General features: G+C 36.7%; 1 protein-coding gene across 2 annotated transcripts in view; it reads right to left on the bottom strand.

The window, feature by feature from the left end:
• The window catches only part of SKAP2 (src kinase associated phosphoprotein 2), a 109,984-nt gene that overhangs the window by 86,261 nt on the left and 4,428 nt on the right, over window positions 1–19,295 (bottom strand). Inside the window, exons 2-4 of one of the 2 annotated variants that reach the window (XM_042888834.1) lie at window positions 13,427–13,532; window positions 11,233–11,258; window positions 1,296–1,400 (exon numbers count right to left, since the gene is read on the bottom strand). In XM_042888834.1, the coding sequence (XP_042744768.1) occupies window positions 1,296–1,400; window positions 11,233–11,258; window positions 13,427–13,532 (237 nt within the window). Of the gene's footprint in view, window positions 1–1,295; window positions 1,401–11,232; window positions 11,259–12,318; window positions 12,457–13,426; window positions 13,533–19,295 lie in introns of those variants that run through there. The other variant, XM_042888835.1, reaches the window with a different exon arrangement.

Genomic DNA, 19,295 nt, shown 5'->3' with positions numbered 1-19,295 from the left:
TAGTTTGGAAAATTAGCTTGGCTTTTCTAAAAGCCATATTCAATTTGACTGATAATTACATTTCAACAAGAAAGCAAAAAGGCTTGTTTTTACTATTTTTTTTTAGAAGGTCACATTGCTGAAATGCAACAAGCTCAATATAAAAAGAAGTGTGATTATTATTGTTACACATTTTACAGAGTTCTGAATATAAAAAAAAAAAAACTGTGTTATTCTGAATCAGTGGTTAGAAGGTTTATCACTTATGCATGTACTTGACTTATCCCTGTTCTGCAATAGACATAATTTTATACCTCATAAAAGCAATTTATGTTTCCAAAGGGAATAATCTGGATAACATAAAACGTGGAGTGCTATGTTGCGGGAAGCATATTTTCATTCAGCAATTGTATTTCGAGAATGAGCTGCACAATTTGATCATCATATCATGTCAGAACACATCATTCACTAGCAGGTCTAACTTCCAGTGCCACAAATTAATATACATCGTTAATTTATTTGTACATATACTTAATTTACTGCCTTGTATAATCCATAGAAGGGTTTTAATATTATTTATACAATAAACGAACCTCAAAAATATGGACACTATGCTAAAGCGAGCTTGTTAGCTACTGAAATATTCAATCGTTCATGTCTTCAGAACAGCCACATTTAGCATTAAATTTAATGAATACAACCCAAAACAACGTGGAAAACAGCTATGGATCTTAGATTTTCCTTGTTATGCAAACTCAAATTTAAAATGTATACAACAAAAACATTCCACAAAAAGACTACCTCAATGCAAGGAAACATTGTGGGAATAATTAATTTAATATTTTATGAACCTATTCTGCATGGAGTTTGCAGAAAAATATCAATCACATAAACTGTTTCATTATTTATATGATAAATAATACAGTAAGCCATTAAGTAGCACAATAAAATTAAGCAAGAATCTGATAATGTTGAATTAACAAACAATTTGTTAGTACAAATATTCACACTGCTTTAGCCATGATCTCTCTATAAAAACATACGCATCTACAGATGTTTTGTTATCAGAAAGGATGTATTTGAGGAAAAAAAAAAAACATGCAAATTTGCGGCAGCTTCACTATGCTCTAGGACCACTAGAGAGAGCTCTTCTGTTCCTTTAAAGGTTCTTGTAAAGGTAGGAAAACTGTCCAGCTGTGATGCTTATCTGCTTATCTGATTTCCAACAGTAACATTCTCATCACGAGGCACCCATTACACGAGTTTGTAGCAAACTGGCAAATCTAGTACATTCTAAGATAAACAGTGTCACATACCATCAGAATGTGCTTCATCCTCTTTATCACATCGGTCAGATGCTATTGAGGCACTGTCAGGAGGTGAAGAAAAGGAGCTCTCTGACTCTTCCTCATCTTCCAATTCTGAAAAGTCAAAAAAAAAAACCCCACATTACTATGTAATATAGTCTGTCATGCAAACACAGAATCCAAAGGCAAGTATTTTCATTACAACTGAATAAGTGAATCTCACTGTTAAGGAGGATACTAACTATTATTTCAAAGTGTCTATTCCTCATGCACCTTGTCACCTTGTATTTCAATGCTACTGTTCTGGTGCAACATGCTAATTGGCCAAGTGCATTTTGTTGGAGTGGTTTTCTTAAACACTGTCCTATAATGAACCTACTACCAGTGCTGCTTAGCTGACAGGGTGGGGGAAAAAGAAAAAGAAAAAAACACAGCAAAGAGGTAGGCAAGAGCAAACGCTGTCAGGAAGAGAAATGGGCAGTGTCAACGCAAGAACTCTTTCATTTCTAAGTGTAGAGAGGATCTGGGATATGCTGCATCTTCCTTCCAGAGGCCCGCCCAACTACTTCTGGCAACACTTTGTCCTCCTCTGCCCACTTTCCTTTTTTCTTCAACTTCTTTCTAGGGGCACCCTGCGAATGCAGTGTGTGCTGTACTCTTCCAACGAAGCCAAAAATGGGATCACCTTCTGAGAGCACTCAGCCCAAAGGGGTGCCTTAATGCAGCACTCTAGCGATGAATTTCTCAAACGACTGAGAGCCCTACCACAACAAACAAACAAACGTTGCGTTATTAGCTGAACAGCGCATGATGCTGACCAGAGTGTATTAAATATTGGGAAATAAAGAGAAATTGCTACAGTTGAGGTTCTTGTTTAATAAGACGAAATTTAATTTTACCCCCCTGAAATGCAGTGTATTTTCTGAGTTTGGTTTGTTTGCTTTCATAGCAACTAGGCAAAGAAGCAGAAGGGAAAAAAAATACTGGAAATACAGGGGGAAAAAAAGTGAAAATTAAAAAGAAACCACAACCTCAACCACATGATTATTTATTTGTTTTTAAAGAAACAGCCTTGGAAAATAAGAAATATCCAATAATTAAAGCTTGACACTGTCACCAAACCAAAATCGTAACTCTGATGCTCCAACAGATCAAATAGCCCTCCATTTTCTTAAAAAGTATATAAGGAAAAAATTGCTTAAGCACTTCCTTTTGTTTTATTCACATGCAAAAGCTTTCCAGAGCTCTCCAGACATGCATCTCTATTCACATATTCTCTTTTGGAGCACTGTACCACACAGCTAATTTATAAACTCCCAAATAAACCCCCATCCACAGTGAAATTATTCTCTGCATCCATAGAAACCAGTTGGGCTGCCTAGCTATGGCTGAGAGTTTTATTCCTTTATTTTCTATTTAATATATAAAAATCCAGTCTATACCCTGTTCTTCACAAAAAAAAAAAAAAAAAAAAAAAAAACCCAACATGTTTTCTTTCCAGAATTTTTTTTTTTCTTGCTTTACTGGAATTTTTGTAGCCCAAAATTGCTCAACATCAAATTGGATTTTCTTTTCATTAATTTAGTGCTTTTCTGAGCAGTTTCCTTTCAAGTCCCAATGCCATACAAGTATTGCTTAGAATGTGAACCTGATTCCAAATCTATTTTTGACACAGTCTACTTCCGGTAGCACTCTGGCTCCCGTGTAAATCTGATCAAAATATTTGCATTTCATCACACCTGTCAAACCAATCAGAAGTAAATTATCTGTCTCCAAGATTCACTCCTTCATCCAAACAGAAAGCCACAGAGCAGAGAGCATGTGAACAGAACAAGATTAGGCCATATTTACTACGATCATCTTTTACCCTTACATGCAAGAGACCAGCTGCCTCTCACTCTCTGTGCATACATACACATATTAAACATACACAAATTACAAAATAGACTCTTTATTAGAAGACCAGACATTATAATCACAGCCTATATCCTCTCAGGAGTTGTTCCATTCTTTTTCTGCCCTAAATTTTTACTGGCACTAGAATGCAAAGAACCTAAGTTTATATCAACACCCACCTTCAAATCTCTGGTTTATCAGTCAAAAATGCCCATTTACCACTTATATGCTCATTCAGTGCCAGAATAAACTTAAAATATTAGGCTGTGTTTTTAGAGGAAAACACTTCCACAATCAACAAACTCCAGCAATCAAAAGCCACAGATTGAACAGTAAGAGTACGCCTCACTATATCTGAACCTGTAGCCATTCTGCATCACTTACAGGGAAGCACACACAGAAAGGAATCATTTCCATAGGGTTTTCCCCTTCCCAGCAATGCACTCTTTCAGAGAAGTTGTGATTTTTTTGTACAAACTCCCATAGGCGCACGTTTAGCCCATTCTTCCACCAAGCTACGTAATTAGCATTTTCTAATTATGGTAAGGATTTTGCAATCAGTAAACCTTTGTGTTTAGCATTCATACAATCCCCAGATGATCTAAAAGAATACAAGCTTTTCAATATAAACATACATATTTAGAGCACCCCATGTACATTCCCAGATATATACTGTATCTGAAAGAACAAAAATCAGTTGCACATTAAATGCAGATTTATTATAAAACAAATATCCAAGTCCACAATATCCAAATTCAAAATAATGCTCAAACAACACAAGTTACTGTGAAGAAAAGAGGTACATACAATGACTTCAAAGATTTTAAGATCATAAAAGAATTCACTAGATGTTAAATTGTAAACAAAGGCTTGAGGACTTCGAAGACAATGAAAAAAAAGATGAGAAAGATAATCAGGACAAATATACAGATCCCATGTCATGCAGTCATATATTTAGGTACCCCAACTTTTTGTGTATCAAAAACATGGAGAACAGGTCACAGGCACTAAAAGAATCACAAGTAACCTGCAGCCACAGAGGACTAAATTAAGCCAAAAACTTCCTTTTTTTGTTTTTGTTTTAGATTAAACAGAAGTATTTTAAGTCTGTATTATGCACTGAAATGTAACCCTTCACTCATCTATCATGAGCTGCACTCGTGTTGATGGAGAGCTGACTCCACGTGCTCTGCAGCTTTAACAGGCAGTGTTTCACAGAGCTTTTGTGCTCACGTGAAACAATGACTACAGGCTATCAGCCTTGGGTTTTGGCAGTTAAAAGACACCTTAGGAGTGTATGCTATTAATACACAAGGATATTGCTCCTGACAGTTTACAGAGAGGCTCCCTGCTGATTCTGTGGGGTCCTTTGCATTCCCACTCAGAGTAATCTCTGCCTTGTCTCCACATTCTCCTCCATTAAGGTGCTGCACTGCAGTTTATACCTCACCTTCCAAAGAAGGCTAGATAGAACTGCGTTTGAAACTATCAGTGCTACTCCTTAAGCAGTCAGAGGAGTCAGTGTTGAGCAGCACAAGTCGCTACTTCTCTCTTCAGGTGCCAAGTACCTAAAAATACACCCCAAAAGCACCAATAAATTAAAGAGAAGCATTCAACTTGCATTTATGTAATAGAAAACTGAACTACAAAGCAAGAATGGGCATCAGGTAAATGTATCCAATGCAATTTGCTGGCATAATTGAAAGCATTACTGCCTAATCAGACTTCTAAAAGCAAAGCATGCTCAAATGAAATGTCTATAGACTCATTAGTTGGCAGCCATTCCATTACAATCACACTTAATGTCAGTAGTGCCTTGAACTTGTGCCAATGACAACAGCATAAATTTTGCATCTCATTTCTGTGGTCATAAAATTAATGATCAGTTTAAAAATACTTCTTTGCAAAAGTTATTGCACAAAGAAATGACATGAATGTGTCCCTGTTATGTAGTTACAAGGATAGTTAAGGAGCTGATGCCCATTGATAGTTTCTTGTTTCCCCAGAATACTGTATGACTTATCTGGAACTTGAAAAAAAGTTTAATTAACAGTAGATACTTAATAGTTACAATAAATAGTTACTTAATAGACAACTAAAATATGTACGTGAACCGATCTTATCCTTGGGATTCTGCAATTTAAACTAACCTCTTACAGGTTTGATAGTAGAATCAATATTTTATGATATCTGTACAAAAATAAACCACATCTTTCCTTGTAAATGCTACCTTTTCAGTTACAGCTCCTTAACTAATTTAGGAAACGATGTACACTAAAGGGTAAGTTATACCACATTAAGACTGTAGAACTGGGTAAAACTTCTCCTAATTGTAACAAGGGCTGCACTTTAATCTCTGTTTTCTATTTTGAAGAATTCCAACAGGTTTATTTGGTACAACCTGAATATAATGAGCAGGACCATATTGTTCCGCTTTAAAAAAAAAAAAACTCAGGAATTCATTTTCATCTGCAATAGTCTGATTACAGTGAGCCTTAAAGATACTACTAAAGCTGCTAAAACTGAGAAAAGGCAAATAGGATGCTTCAGATGCTTCAACCAATGCCTAAGAAAGACATTGTTGCTCATTAGAGGTTCTCAGATCACTAAAAACTCATTTTATTTCTAAAGAGTTCATATAACGTGATACAATGAAATTGCTCAACTAAAGCAACTCATGAAAACAAAGAGATGTGCAGGTCAAAACATCCTGCTTCTTGCCAATTCGCGAGCTCCCACATCACAGCAGGCTGCAACAACTGCCTTCGGTCCAGCCTTTGCTGCAATAAGAGCCTGCTGAGCAAAGGGCTCCACGACGCCACCATGCAAATAAATGCAAGGTTCTCACGCAGGTTTGCACAGAAATAACTGGATAAAGTTGCTTTCAAATTGGCACAAGCCTGCTTCAGCCCCTTGATAACTGAAGCTGAATTTTAATTTAAAAATAAATTTTTTTAGGATGCTACCATCTCAACCCATAAGAACCCATCTCTGCAAGATGACTGGTGACAGCCACTCTCTCAATGTATGCTTTGCCATGCAATCTGCTTTGATACTCATTCCTGTCTTCTAGATTCTGATGCTAACAAGATAGTTTTTAATGGCTTGTTTGTTTTGTAAAGGTCAAGTAGGAATCTTCTAGCAGCTAAAAAATACTGGAACATCCTTCAGTTTGTAAGCAAATATACACCAAGCAAAAAAAAGAAAAAAAAAAAAAAAGAAAAGCAATATAAGTTTTACTTGTTGAGTACCCAGACCTTTCTGATGGTGCACATCAGGATAAGACCATTCTGTGCTGCACTGGTGGATGTTCCTTGTGCTGCTGGAAATTGCACTTGGCATGGACACTTCCCAGACAACAGCTGTGTGTAGCTGAAAGGGACAACGCGGTGACCTGCCTACTGTGAGACACTCCAGACTTCCAGGATAAAGGGATATTTGGCACATTTTTACTGCATCTGATAGTCTCTCTAGAAATACATCATGATGATCCTCAAAGGACTGCATAACAACTAAGCCATCTCTTTCCCATTTATGGTTAGCTACTAATGATGTATTTATGCTCCTGACTGAAAAACTCAACTGTGTTAAAATACAGAACTCTCATCCGCCACTGCTCTGATTACCACAAGCTACTGCATCCCTTTCTCAACTCCAAAATGACTCCTAAAACTCTGCTGCTATTTCCTGAAAAACAGTGTACAGCGTCAGAAACAGAATGATCACTTCCATACAAAACAGAAAATGCAAAGTCTCTGTATACAGATATACTACTCTATACTGTATATACTCTATATATACTACACTGTATATACTCTATACACTATACTACTTTTTCAGGCTGCCTATCTCCCGGGAGCAGGTGTTTCAGCCTCCAGACACTCACTGTCCTGCCAGGAGCCACAAAGGCATCTGAATCATTTAAAGGCTTCCTGTAGGTGCTCCAAAATCACATGCAGAACATCACTGATGCTCTAGAGGCATAAGTTTAACTTCCATTAAAGTAAAGCAAAATGAAAATGAAAGGGTGGACCTTTATTAGACTTAAAAGCAGTAATTCAGCAAACATCAAATCATACTTTTCTGTATAAATACTGCCAAAGTCATGTGTTGCAGACCAGATATGAGTAGCACTGCAAGCTTTATGAGGGTAACTTGTTCTGTAAATTGCCATATTATGACTGGATTTGGCTAGTGCTTTTGGTGTCTCACTTCAAACAGACTGATTTTTGTGCATGTGTGTGAAAAATGATTTTAAAAATATATATTACTAAAATAAATGTAGAGAACAGATGGCAAGTGAACCTCAAACACAAGTACAGCTTCTAGGGCTCAGAATGCTTCTGCCAACATTAGCACTATTTTTAGCATAAGCTGAAAACAAGGTTCTTTTAACTAAACATTTTGGCAGCCATGGTATTGATACAATTAATCTCAAAACAGAGAAATGCCAAAAACTGTATTAACTCAGAATCTTTGACAAAGCCCAGATTTCTATATCCTTAGTGGAATTTTAGTCTTATTAAGAATGAACCCAATTCCTATAAAAACTGCCTCAGTTTCCACGTTCCTTCTCACCTCTAAGATCGAGAACAGGTCATCTTGAGTGCAACTGCAGCTTTACGGTTTAGCTTAAACTGCTTAGAAGAAGAGTCAAATACTTCAAATTCAAAAAAAAAAAATATATATATATATATATATATATATATATATATATATATATACACATACATACATACACACTGAAGTAAGAGTAAAAGAAGCTTCAAATAAGTTCCTTAACCTAAGAATAAAATACTTAATAAATAGATTTGTGGAAACATTCGTGTTTTGGATACCAATACAATTGGTCATGAGAAGAAATTGAAAATACAAATCAGCATTCTGCTTAACTGTAAAGTTCAACATGTGATTATTGAATTTTGTCAAATGTTATCTATTTTCCTGTGTTATTAATTTAACATCTTATATTTTCATAAGCATTCACATCCCCTAAAGAGCTTCTCTTTTTTTAGTATGTGGGTACTAAAGATGTATTTGCTAGTCTACTTAATGACCAAACAGGTGGCAACATAAAAAAAAAAAACCTTACTTTTAAGAGGATGCAAGAAAGTGCTCCATTCCATCGATTTGGTTGTAAGGAAGTAGATGCCCTTTCTGAAAGGCTGAGATTTGCAAGAGGATGATTTCAGTTTTAAGAAGCCTGGTTCTACTTACAGGCTCTTCCATTTCTACTTCTACTTTTCTAATTTTTATTTTAAACATTCTTATCTTTCTGAAGGTGACATTCTGTATCTTAGTAGCAAAAGCCCATACAACAAGAGCTCACACAAAATACCTTGGACAAACAGACTAGTCACTATGTGCAAAGCCAGTGGAACTTTGAGAACAAGTAACCATGAAAGAAAGTGGAGTGACAAGCAATGTCCACAGAACATGTTTGTGGAACAACTTACAAGCTGATGGAGCTGCTGTTTGAGAGACCAGTGCTCCATTTCATAATATTTTAGTTAGTCCACTTCTTTCAGCCATCAAAAAACTCTTCTGGATGACTCTGGAATGATGACAGATCACAACTCACAGAATTTTTGCAAACAGTCAATATAATAAGATAACTAATACACGGTGATGATGCTACATGGTATGAATCGTTCCTCACCGTTCTTTTAGCTTGAAAAAAAAAGACTATTATTTGCATTAAGAAATGGAGTAATCGGATACAGCGAACAGCAAATATGAGTTTCAACTGTGCATCGTAGTGAGTTGTTTTGCTGGGTTTTTTTCCCCTTCATATTTTCCTTTCAGTACAACGATCCCATTTCTGCTTCATCCACCATTCCTTTTTCACTTTATATTTTGAGAGTATTTCTTCTTTCTCTGGAAGCAGGGAAGAAATGAGAAGATGACCAGGCATCTCAGTTCTAAATCTTCTATTTTCCATTTTTCTAACATAGAGGTGTGCACATAGTATGGAATGTGCACAAAAGTTGACCTCGTTCAGCTGCTGCCGCAGCTTTTTACTTCAGTAGCTGGCACAGAACCCAATTGCTCACCGCTGTGTGATGAGTACTTTGTTCTACACCTACCTGAGTCATGCTTAATTTGCACAGGCCTTAAGTAAGAATGACACTACCAAATAAAGTTTAGTATATACTTCCTGATCTCCAGAGATTACACTGACAATTCATATCACTCAACCACATTCCCTCAAATATTTTGCAAATAAGAGCAGGCTCATACTTCCCATGACTTTTTCATATTCATGCACACAAATGCACAAGAATTTGAAGAAATTTATCCTTGTTTGCAGAAAACAATGGTGTAACTTTAGAGTCTTCTCATTTTATTAACAAACCCCAAACAAAATCTAACATGTCAGCATTTACAAGCTTCACCATCTGCACAGTTACAGCATCTGAACATAAAATATACATTATGAAAGTTAAATTAAAACAGCAATATATCCTTCTTCAGAAGCAAATACAGCCTAATAAAAACAATAATGTTCAATACAACTTCCACAAATCAGAGCAATTACAAACTATATCAACGAAATCACACATTTTACTGGAGATAACTAAACTTTATCTTCAATAATCATTTTTTCAATTGCAAAAAAAATTCTCAATCAAGTTATCAATGAGAAAAATAAACACATTATGAATTTCTTCAGCTTATAAAAAAAACAACATTGTTCTCTGTAGACAGTTCTACTTTTAATAAATATCCAAGTCTGTGACTCTCTATCAACTTCTGAAAAGAATGTTTTCCAAAAAGTCAGGTGTACTGTAATTAAACAATCATTCACCTACTTTCACATTAGGCATTTTTTTCATAAATTAATATTTGATTTTTCCACCCTTAATTCTATTGGGCAGTAAAGGGAAGAGAGAAACTTCTGTAAGGGTACTCAGGCACAACATAGGAAAAATAGCAACAATATTAACATAATTTTTTAAAGAATCACAGATTGAACTTACAAAATCTTGGCTAACTTTGAGAAGTTGCATTTTCTCATTCAGTTGAACTGTTAGACCTCTATAACTTGACTTAAAAAGCAGTACGAGATGTATGGACTTGTTATGCCTTGTTATAACATTACTTGCCTGAATATGACTTCACATATTTTCACTTTATCAGGAGGCAGAAAGTAGTCCACACATTCAAACCTCCCGGTTCCAAAACAGAAAGTTCCCCAGCCAGTGCAAGATGTGGAGCTTTGCACAGGCTTTTTGACCTCACAGTGTGACCCTCATACCAGCATCCACAGGCTATAGGTCACGACCTCAAGAATTAGCATCATGGAAATAAGAGCCCTTCCAGGTTTAGTTACAGAATACAACACTGTAGCAACAAACTCCTAAGTCTTGTCTGAACTGAGTTCTGCAGCTTTGTCTTAACTCCACCAGAAGATAATAGATAACCCACACTTCAGTTTTCATTACCAGCACACTAAATCGTCTCCTCTCCAACTAAAGGTCTGGGATCCTGCTATACTGTGAAAACATCCATTCACTGTGGATCGAAAGCCAATATCATATTGCCACTAGCTGAGCCTATTAAAAGGTTAAAGAAATACCACTATGGAATTGAAGACTTCTGCAATCACTGTTAAGAAAAGAAGTTGAAATAAATTATCTCTGTTAACATTTTATCTCCCAAGCAGATTACTTTGTATATGCGTTCTCTGGGGGGGAAAAAAAAAAAAAAAAAAAGAAAAAAAAAAAGGAAAAACCTGCATCACAGTCACATGCAATGCTAAGCTCTAATTAAATCAGACATAACAAGCTCCATTTGTATTAAATTCTGAGGTATTTTTCTAACCTTCACTCTTTTCTAAGCATTCTCAGATGCATTTAAGGAAGGAAACGAACCCAGCCCAGAGATGGCTCAGCAAGAACTAAAACTTGGGAGCTCTTTGCTGTTTCACTCAGCAGGTGGAGCTAGCGGCCTCGGCCAAGCAACGCACACTTGAGTGTTTAAAAACCAGTATGACAGTCTGTCATGGAGCAAAAATATACTACAGTGGGAAGAAATGTATGAGATTTACCTTTATCCTGGAATTCTTGAGGGTAACTGCAAAAGAAGAAACGACATAATGCAATACATGCTAGCAAATGCACAGCAATATAAACATTATTAAATGATTCCTAGTTTTCTGTAACCGCTGTGGTTGAAACTTAGTGCTGAAACTTTTTCATAGTTTCATTCTTGGAAAAGTTTTTTATATTTAAAATCAATCTTCCTTTTACTTTTGCAGTAGAGAGAACGCTTAGTCGTTTTAAGGAAGTCAAACAAAACCAAAACCTGATAAGGCAGCCTATTCTAGGTATACACATCTACTCAGATATTTTAATCATATAAACATACAAAAGCATCTCTTTCACTGAAAAGATTTCTGAAATTATTTCCAAAATTTCTAAGTAAAACCCACTATGCCTTTCCTAAAAATAACACAGTAGGTCAGCAAGAAAAAAAAATATATGAAGTGTAGTTTTTGTTGCAGTATTCTATGAAATCCAAAGAAAAGTACTAATAATTAACCATAAATGAAAAGCTGATGCATACTTAGATGTAAAATCATTTTAAAATATAAAGACATTTGCATAATGCCTAAGAAAATATTTATCATCCCATAGGAAGAAATACTGTTTCTTCAGAAACAAAATGATCTTCGGATATGCTTCGATGTATAAGGATAAACAATCACAGCAAAGTTATGTAAAAAGGCAACTTGAGCAGCATGTACTTGTGTGAAAGATTTCACTAGAAGTGACCAGCAAATAAAATACAGCTGCTAAGACCATCTTTATGGATAATAAGCAGTAGTGCTTTTATCAGGCTAGTCAGAAAGAAGAAATAGAAACAGAAATAAAAGGCCCAATCTAAGAAATTCCGCACAGCAAGTAGCAGTAGTACTTAGGCACAGCACAGTATGTGGGATGTAAAAATCAAAGACTGTGACTACACACACATTTTGTATCCTGCATGAACAGCAAAATACTGCTAAGAGTGAGTACTATTAGAGGAGACCAGGAATAAATTAGAAATGAAGATAAGATGTGAAATCACAGGGTCATATAAATAAGTAGGAAAGAACTCGGTGGCAACTGAGCTCCTACCTGCAGGTCCCCACCTTTGATACTTCATCGTCATATAAAAAAAATAGACTGAGTCATAAGATGGAAGAAAACAAGTCAGCAGTGTTATATCTGCAAGTCATCTGTACAGTCCCAGTCAGCTCAATAATCCAAAGAGAAAGCACAAAGAGACAAAATCCTGCTTCCTTAAAAATAAATAAATAAATAAAGTACTTCCACAAGCATTTACAGCCCTAATGAAATGCACAAACATTTTCAGTTACAAAATGCTGAGGCACATATCATGCCTTCCCACAGTTTGTAGGACACCAAGAACACAGCTCTTGCCAGATGGTTGTGCTGTGTTTGAAACTGTAACCAAGTGGCCACAGATGCAGGAGCAGTCAAAGTAAGGCTCAGTAGGAACCAAACAGAAACAACTTGCAGGAGAACACTCAGGGAACAGCAATCAAAAAAAAAAGAACAGCAAGTACTAAATTATCTCCTAGTAGATCTGAGTTGGAAAAAAAGAGATCTTGCAAAGAATATTTTTGTAGCACGTAAACTATAGCCAAATCTCTTCAGACAAATTGTTTTCATCAATGTGAAGTTACAACATAACTGTGTCTGAAATCATACTAAATTTAAAAACAAGCCAAAAAAAAAAAAAGATCACTGCTTGGTCTGTCACAGTACTTTAATATCTCAACATTGTTGAAACAAACTTACCATCTACAAACAGCTTCCAGTTTAGTTTCAACTTCCCATTGGAACTGAACAACAGCCTGTGCAGTAACACTAACTGAGCATCCAATAGAGCTGCTTTACACCAGCTGAGGATGGCAAAAGGAAGCTCATTCCTACTTTGTATGCATTATATTTCCCATATTTTAATGAATCTCACCAAAGTGAGGTCTAAGTAACAAGCTTGCTGAAGCATTCTGAGCCCCAACCGCAATTCAAATGTGATGAATCCTTACCTTCCTGATTCTTACTGAATCCTAGCAGATTCATCAAGATAGAAACACTAAACCCAAGCTGATTATTTGACAAACTAAGACCTAAACAGATAATATTGCTAGTGATTATTAAAAGGTTGTTAAAAGATAACTACTTTGCACGTAAGTTACTTCATAACATATTAAACCCACAAAGCTTACTTACCTTGCCTTAACATCTTTTATCTTCTTAAGAAGAATATCCCTTTTCTCCTTTGCTTTCTTGGACAAATTTTCTCCTTTTAGGGTCTGGGAAATAAACGTGTCGACATCTAAATCAGAAAATGAAGAAAAAGAGGCACACCTCAGTAAGGACACACAGTGCTATAATGAGTTCTCCCAGCCACTACTATGAAGAAAATTATTTTCAGGCCTACACCCAGCATAGTTAACAGGCTTTTCCTATTCTAAATGAGATACAATTTGTTCTCTGATCTACTTACGCTTAGCGCAGCAAATCCTATGGTGACATTTGATTCTTGCACACTTAATTACGTCAAGTAAGCCCTAATAAATTGCACTGCTATAACAATTACTTTCCATCACCTAAAGTAAGGGATAAAGCTAAAACATGGAAATAGCCTTTATGCACATATTACTGCCGTGTTATTTCAGAAGATCACGTTACAAAAATGGTTGAGTAATTCACTCTTTCAGCAGTAATGCCTATCCAGCCACTAATATAGGTCACTTTTTGGTTCCAGTATTTCCAAATGATCTCACTGCCTCTCAGCTCCTGCATGACTGCGGTTCATATCCAAAGTTTTAACCTGGCAAACAAATAAGCATGATAATAACCATATTGAAATACAGTCGAGACACACATATGTACTCAACTTCAAGCATGCTTGCAGAATCACAGAACTCTAACCTGCACTGCATTTGTTTTATTCTAATGCAGAAAGTATCTTATACAGGGATGCAGAATCAAAGTATCCCATTAAAGTTACTGTGGTTCATTGTAATATAGTAAACACCCATTGCACTGGACAAAAATAGTGCACTGACGGAGAATTTTTAGAGTCTAAGTCTTCCAGTAATATGTTTCCCTGGTTAGCAAAAATCATTGCCCACATTTATTGTAATAACCTTATGTAGTTACCAATCTAGATATGGCTACCTGGAAATTGAAAAGCAGAACTACTACTACAACAAAAAAAAAAAACTTACTTAGTAATTTCAGCTTCTCAGCTGTATGGTTAACACCTATTCATTCAAGAAGTAGAAACAAGCATAAGTCACAAACGTCTCCATTGAGACACTTGCCCCACATACACACTTTGGCATAGTCTGTGTACATACAAGCAGATATGGCTAGTTCTATTTTAGTTCTGTAACTTCTCAAATCAGATGAGATGTTCCACAATAAGAATACAAAAGCAATTAAGCACTCAAATGTTCACACTCAACAAATCACATTTCAAAAACATTAAGTTAATATTTACTGCAGATTTCCTAACTGAAAGCTTGAATCGCCTGCTTTTCTCTCTCTGTAGATCAGAAGCTCAGCAGAAACAAGTCACTCTTCTCCTTTCAAGTTGCAAGAAAGTCAAAAGTTACTTTTTGAAAACACTAGCATAGCCATTACAAAGATTTCACACTTCGTAAATAATTTACCACAGTATTATTACTTAGATGGACTCATTGTCTACACAAGATGTGGCAATAACAACATTTTTTAATCTTTTCAGAGTTCCAAACAACAGTATGTTCCCACTCCCTGTAAGACAGAAAGAGAAGCTTCCCCAACACATTTTCCAAAGCAGATCCAAAGACAAAAGAAAATCTCAGTTCTGCGTCACAGCTTCTGCAAAAGGCCAGAAGGAAAGGCATTTGGAGTGTCTATTAATGAATCCTCCAGACTCATCCCTCAGCAGCCTCTATGCCGTAAGCCAAGCACACATGGAAACATTTTGCTCTAACATACAGAAAATCTACACATCTTCATAAATTCCAAGGACTCTAATTTCTGATCAAGGGAGCAAGTAAAGGCCCATATAGTCACAAAACCTTGGCCAGCCACAAAACCACCTTTAGGTCAAAAGGCCTGATACTTTTGCTACTGAGAGCAGAAACCAAAACTGCTAAGAGGTTTTGTTCAATGAAAACCAACAGCATTTTTCAGTACAGACAAACCTTTCTCTCTGGAAGGGACATAGTGATTAAGTATCCGTTCCTTCCTACTTTTATGTATTTATTTTAAAAATCTGACAGCTGCTTCTAAGTTTTATTTCAGCAACATGTGAAAGTTTAGAGCAATTACTTGGGTTTATACATAAGGAGCGATGCTTACACAGCAATCTTCAGGCACGAACTGATGACCAAACTTTGCCTCTGAAGTCTCCATTTAAATTCAGTGGGCTTTGCAATCTCAAGGAAAAGCTCAAAACTGAGAAGTGGCTGAGAACTCCACCATCTCAGGTTCTGACTGATTATCAGAGCTTTCTATAACCACTAATGTTGAGAAAATTAAGGGGATGGAAGGGAAAAGAAACAAGGCTGATTGTCATAAAGAAGAATTACCAGTTCTAGCTTAGATGCATTGCTGAGATAAAAATCCTGAGGACTGATCACATCGCCTCTTTTCTTCTGCTTGGACTTCAAAAGCAGAAATAGTGCAGAATTTTCAGCCACAGAGGTACAGGGCAAAAGTAGATCTTCACATATTCCAGTAAAAGAAGATAGTAAGTTGGAGGAAAGGGAGATGAACAGAAGGACAGCAATCATACACAAGCTCCTCACAAACAGCAGCATTTACAGATAAAACATCCCTGGGATGCCGATGATTTCCCTGTCCTGTGAGACTGCAAAACAAGTTCCAGAAGTTTACATGGCTCCAGACAGAATACACCATACTCACCATGGAATGCCGTCACTTATGTGTGTTCAGAAAAGGCATAAACATAACCTGATTCATCACATCCCCAAAATATGAAGACAGACTTGACATGCATCTATCTGTAACAGTATGCCTAAGCAGCAATATAGTTGAAAATACCACATTATCATATCACGCATTTTACTTCCTACTGACAATTACACAGAATGATGCACATCTTGCTCAAGCCATCTCCTGATCTAGCATTGTAAATCCCTTCCTGATGTGCCAGATGCACATAGGATGAGCCACTTATCATAAGCTCCTCTGGACAAGAAGCAAGAAAATCTAAGTTATGATTGTTACTTCACCACCTGTACACCTCCCTGAGTATATGAGAAACAGTCCCAGCTTTCACAGAATTCTTCATCACTGACTTCACATAAAAGACTGTTCACTTAATGCCTACAGCATTCTTCAAAGTGATTCAACTTAGAATAAGAACAGAACTCCGGACTTCAGTGTGATAGATGCAAGTCTCATATGGTGAACTTCAGACACAATATCATACAGAAGCAGCAAAATGTGTCCATTTCTCAAGGCTGTTCTAGTCACTAATTTCTTCTTCCTTCTTTAGGATGATCAAAAACTCTCTCCCCCCTCTAAACTAGTTTAAAGTTGTGCAAAAAATGAAAGTTTAAGCCACTAATCATTAGAACCTGAGTGTAAATGCAGTTCCTTTCTGTTCCAGTAGACTCATTGACAATTTTTTTTTTTTTTTTAATGATAAACACACACACACAAAATAAATAAATGAATGAAAAACACCCCTCTTTGAACAGGATCCTGATTTAAAAGCAGTTTTGCTCATCGGTTCCCCAGCAATGAATGAACAAAATGATGCATCCCCATTCACTGTTTCTACCAAACTTAGCTGCTATTTAGTAACAGCATACATTGCAGAGGGCACACTACTGCCAGAGACCAGGCTGCTCAGTTAACTGTTTCCATTGAAAATAACAGAGTTTCAAAGAGAAATACATCTTGAAACCTGTTCAACATTTCTAGAAGTTTTTAAGCCTGCATGTCAAACTGCTAAACCGCCTGAATCTAGTACTTAATGATCTGTTTCAGAAAGCTCATTTCAACTCCATCTGAACCACACCCCAGAGAAATTATTTGCCTACAGAAATGAATAGTAGATACAGAACTGAAAGATCCAATTGATAAGATCCTCTCACAAATTGCTCTGCCAATACAGGTTGCAAACAAATGACAAGTCACAAGAGCAAAGTTTTGTACTCTTCAACAGCCTCATGTAGTTCAAGGCTCAATGGCCTCTTCAGACAACCAATAAAAGCTGAAAGGTCATTTCCACCTTGTTTTCAGCAGCATTCCTCTTCAGAGAACAAAGTTTCTGATCACTTTTATTTCCATTGTTAAACAACTCAGTGCTTCTCCTTGCTTCAACAATTACAAAGAGACAACATCACAAGTTTTTCACATTTAAAGTTTTTAGGGCTATTTCCTTTAATAAAAACAGAAATCAGACATCTTCAAAAGAACACTGTGGACTTTCAATCCAAAGCAAGCACTGCATTTAAGAGCACTAATCATAAATCCTACCATTTTGTTGTTTACCATCCTTAACACAGGGATCATCAGTTGTACTTAAGGAACACACATCCTTAGCACAGAACCTTTGTGTCAAGGTGGACCAAACAGGCTCTCACAGACCATGGCCTGGGTCTTCCTTTCTCCCCACCTTCTGCAGATAACCAAAACATTGTCCATCACATCACCAGAATGTGAGACATTACCAGAATGAAGTCACCCCTTCACCACCTGATGAGCTCATCCCACTGACAGATGTGCTTCCACTCACAGGGCAGGGAGTGCACACACACCTTTAGGTGAGCTGGTGCAAACACGGCTGGACATACACGTGCTATGCAATGAGGGACAGCTGCATGGGGTCCCCTGGCAGATGTACTCCCAGTCACACCAAGAGGGAATGGCAGGTCAGCAGAACAATGCACAGAGCACCAGCCTCCTTTAATCCCCCTCCTTCAACATTAAGGATGGGAAGAGCCAGGAGCTGGCCAAAGCCAGGGAATTTTGGAAGGCAGGACATTTATTCCCGAAGGTAGCTGCAAGCTAGGCACATGTGTGCACATACACTTCTCAGTTGCAAGCAACACCAAACAGACTGCCACTTATCTTCCAGCTATACAGAACATAGCATTAGAAAGTAATTAATCCATTGGATTTCAAGCTTCTTGTACAAGTCATCAATATGGAGCAGGCCCAGAGACAAATTACCAAGCAATACCTGTGACTGCCTGTCCCCTCGCACATAAATCTGGCTCCTTGAGAAGCAAGAAACATTTGAGGACCTTGCTTTTGCCCTCTCCTCTATATTCAGACACCTCTCTCCAGTTTGCTTAACTAGCTATCTGTATATAAAGAGATATATACATACACATATACAGGAACAAACATAAAATAAAAGTGACTGACTCCAGGATGTTTAAAAATAATCACATTGATCCATTGGAGCACAAAGTCCTGGAAAGGAATGCCTCTGAAAACTGTTGTGCCTTTGATCTCCAAAAGCAAGGCTACTTGGCCTTGTTGCCACCAACAGTGAATGCACTGATAAACACTGACACTCAACAATTTCTGTTAGTGATTTAGAAACCAGAAGTACACCTAAGCTGCTAAGACTCCTCAAATGAAGTAAACATAAAAGTAAAAACGAGATAGCTCTTAAATTAAATAAAATTATCATCAGTGACTATAATCTCTTTGACCAAGTAGTCAAACATCATCTCTTTCCATTAAAGAGGTGAAAAAAGACCAAGCTGTAACACATTAAGCTTATCCTGAAAAAACCACACCAGTACAAATCATGATCAAGTTACAAAGTGATTCCAAATGAACTATAATAAAAAATGTTAAGGATTAACCCAAAGATTTACACTGTATGCTACATTATGCTGCATCTATTGTGGTTTGTTGACATATGATTATGAAAGAAACGTAAACCCAGTCAGATGAGAAAGATAGACTCCACGTTAATTGAAAAAGACAAACTAAGTGAATAACGAGTATATAAAAAATAGCCTATGCCATTTTTATCACCCATATATGACACTTACTCTCAAATTTATGGCAGAGACAATTGAACTATGTTTCAAATCACTGGAGGTTATTT

This window comes from Lagopus leucura, unplaced genomic scaffold (genome assembly GCF_019238085.1).
Source record: "Lagopus leucura isolate 7727_CA_CO unplaced genomic scaffold, USGS_WTPT01 Super-Scaffold_100157, whole genome shotgun sequence".
Classification (NCBI taxonomy): Eukaryota; Metazoa; Chordata; class Aves; order Galliformes; family Phasianidae; genus Lagopus; species Lagopus leucura.
This window is presented reverse-complemented; position numbering and strand designations above follow the sequence as displayed.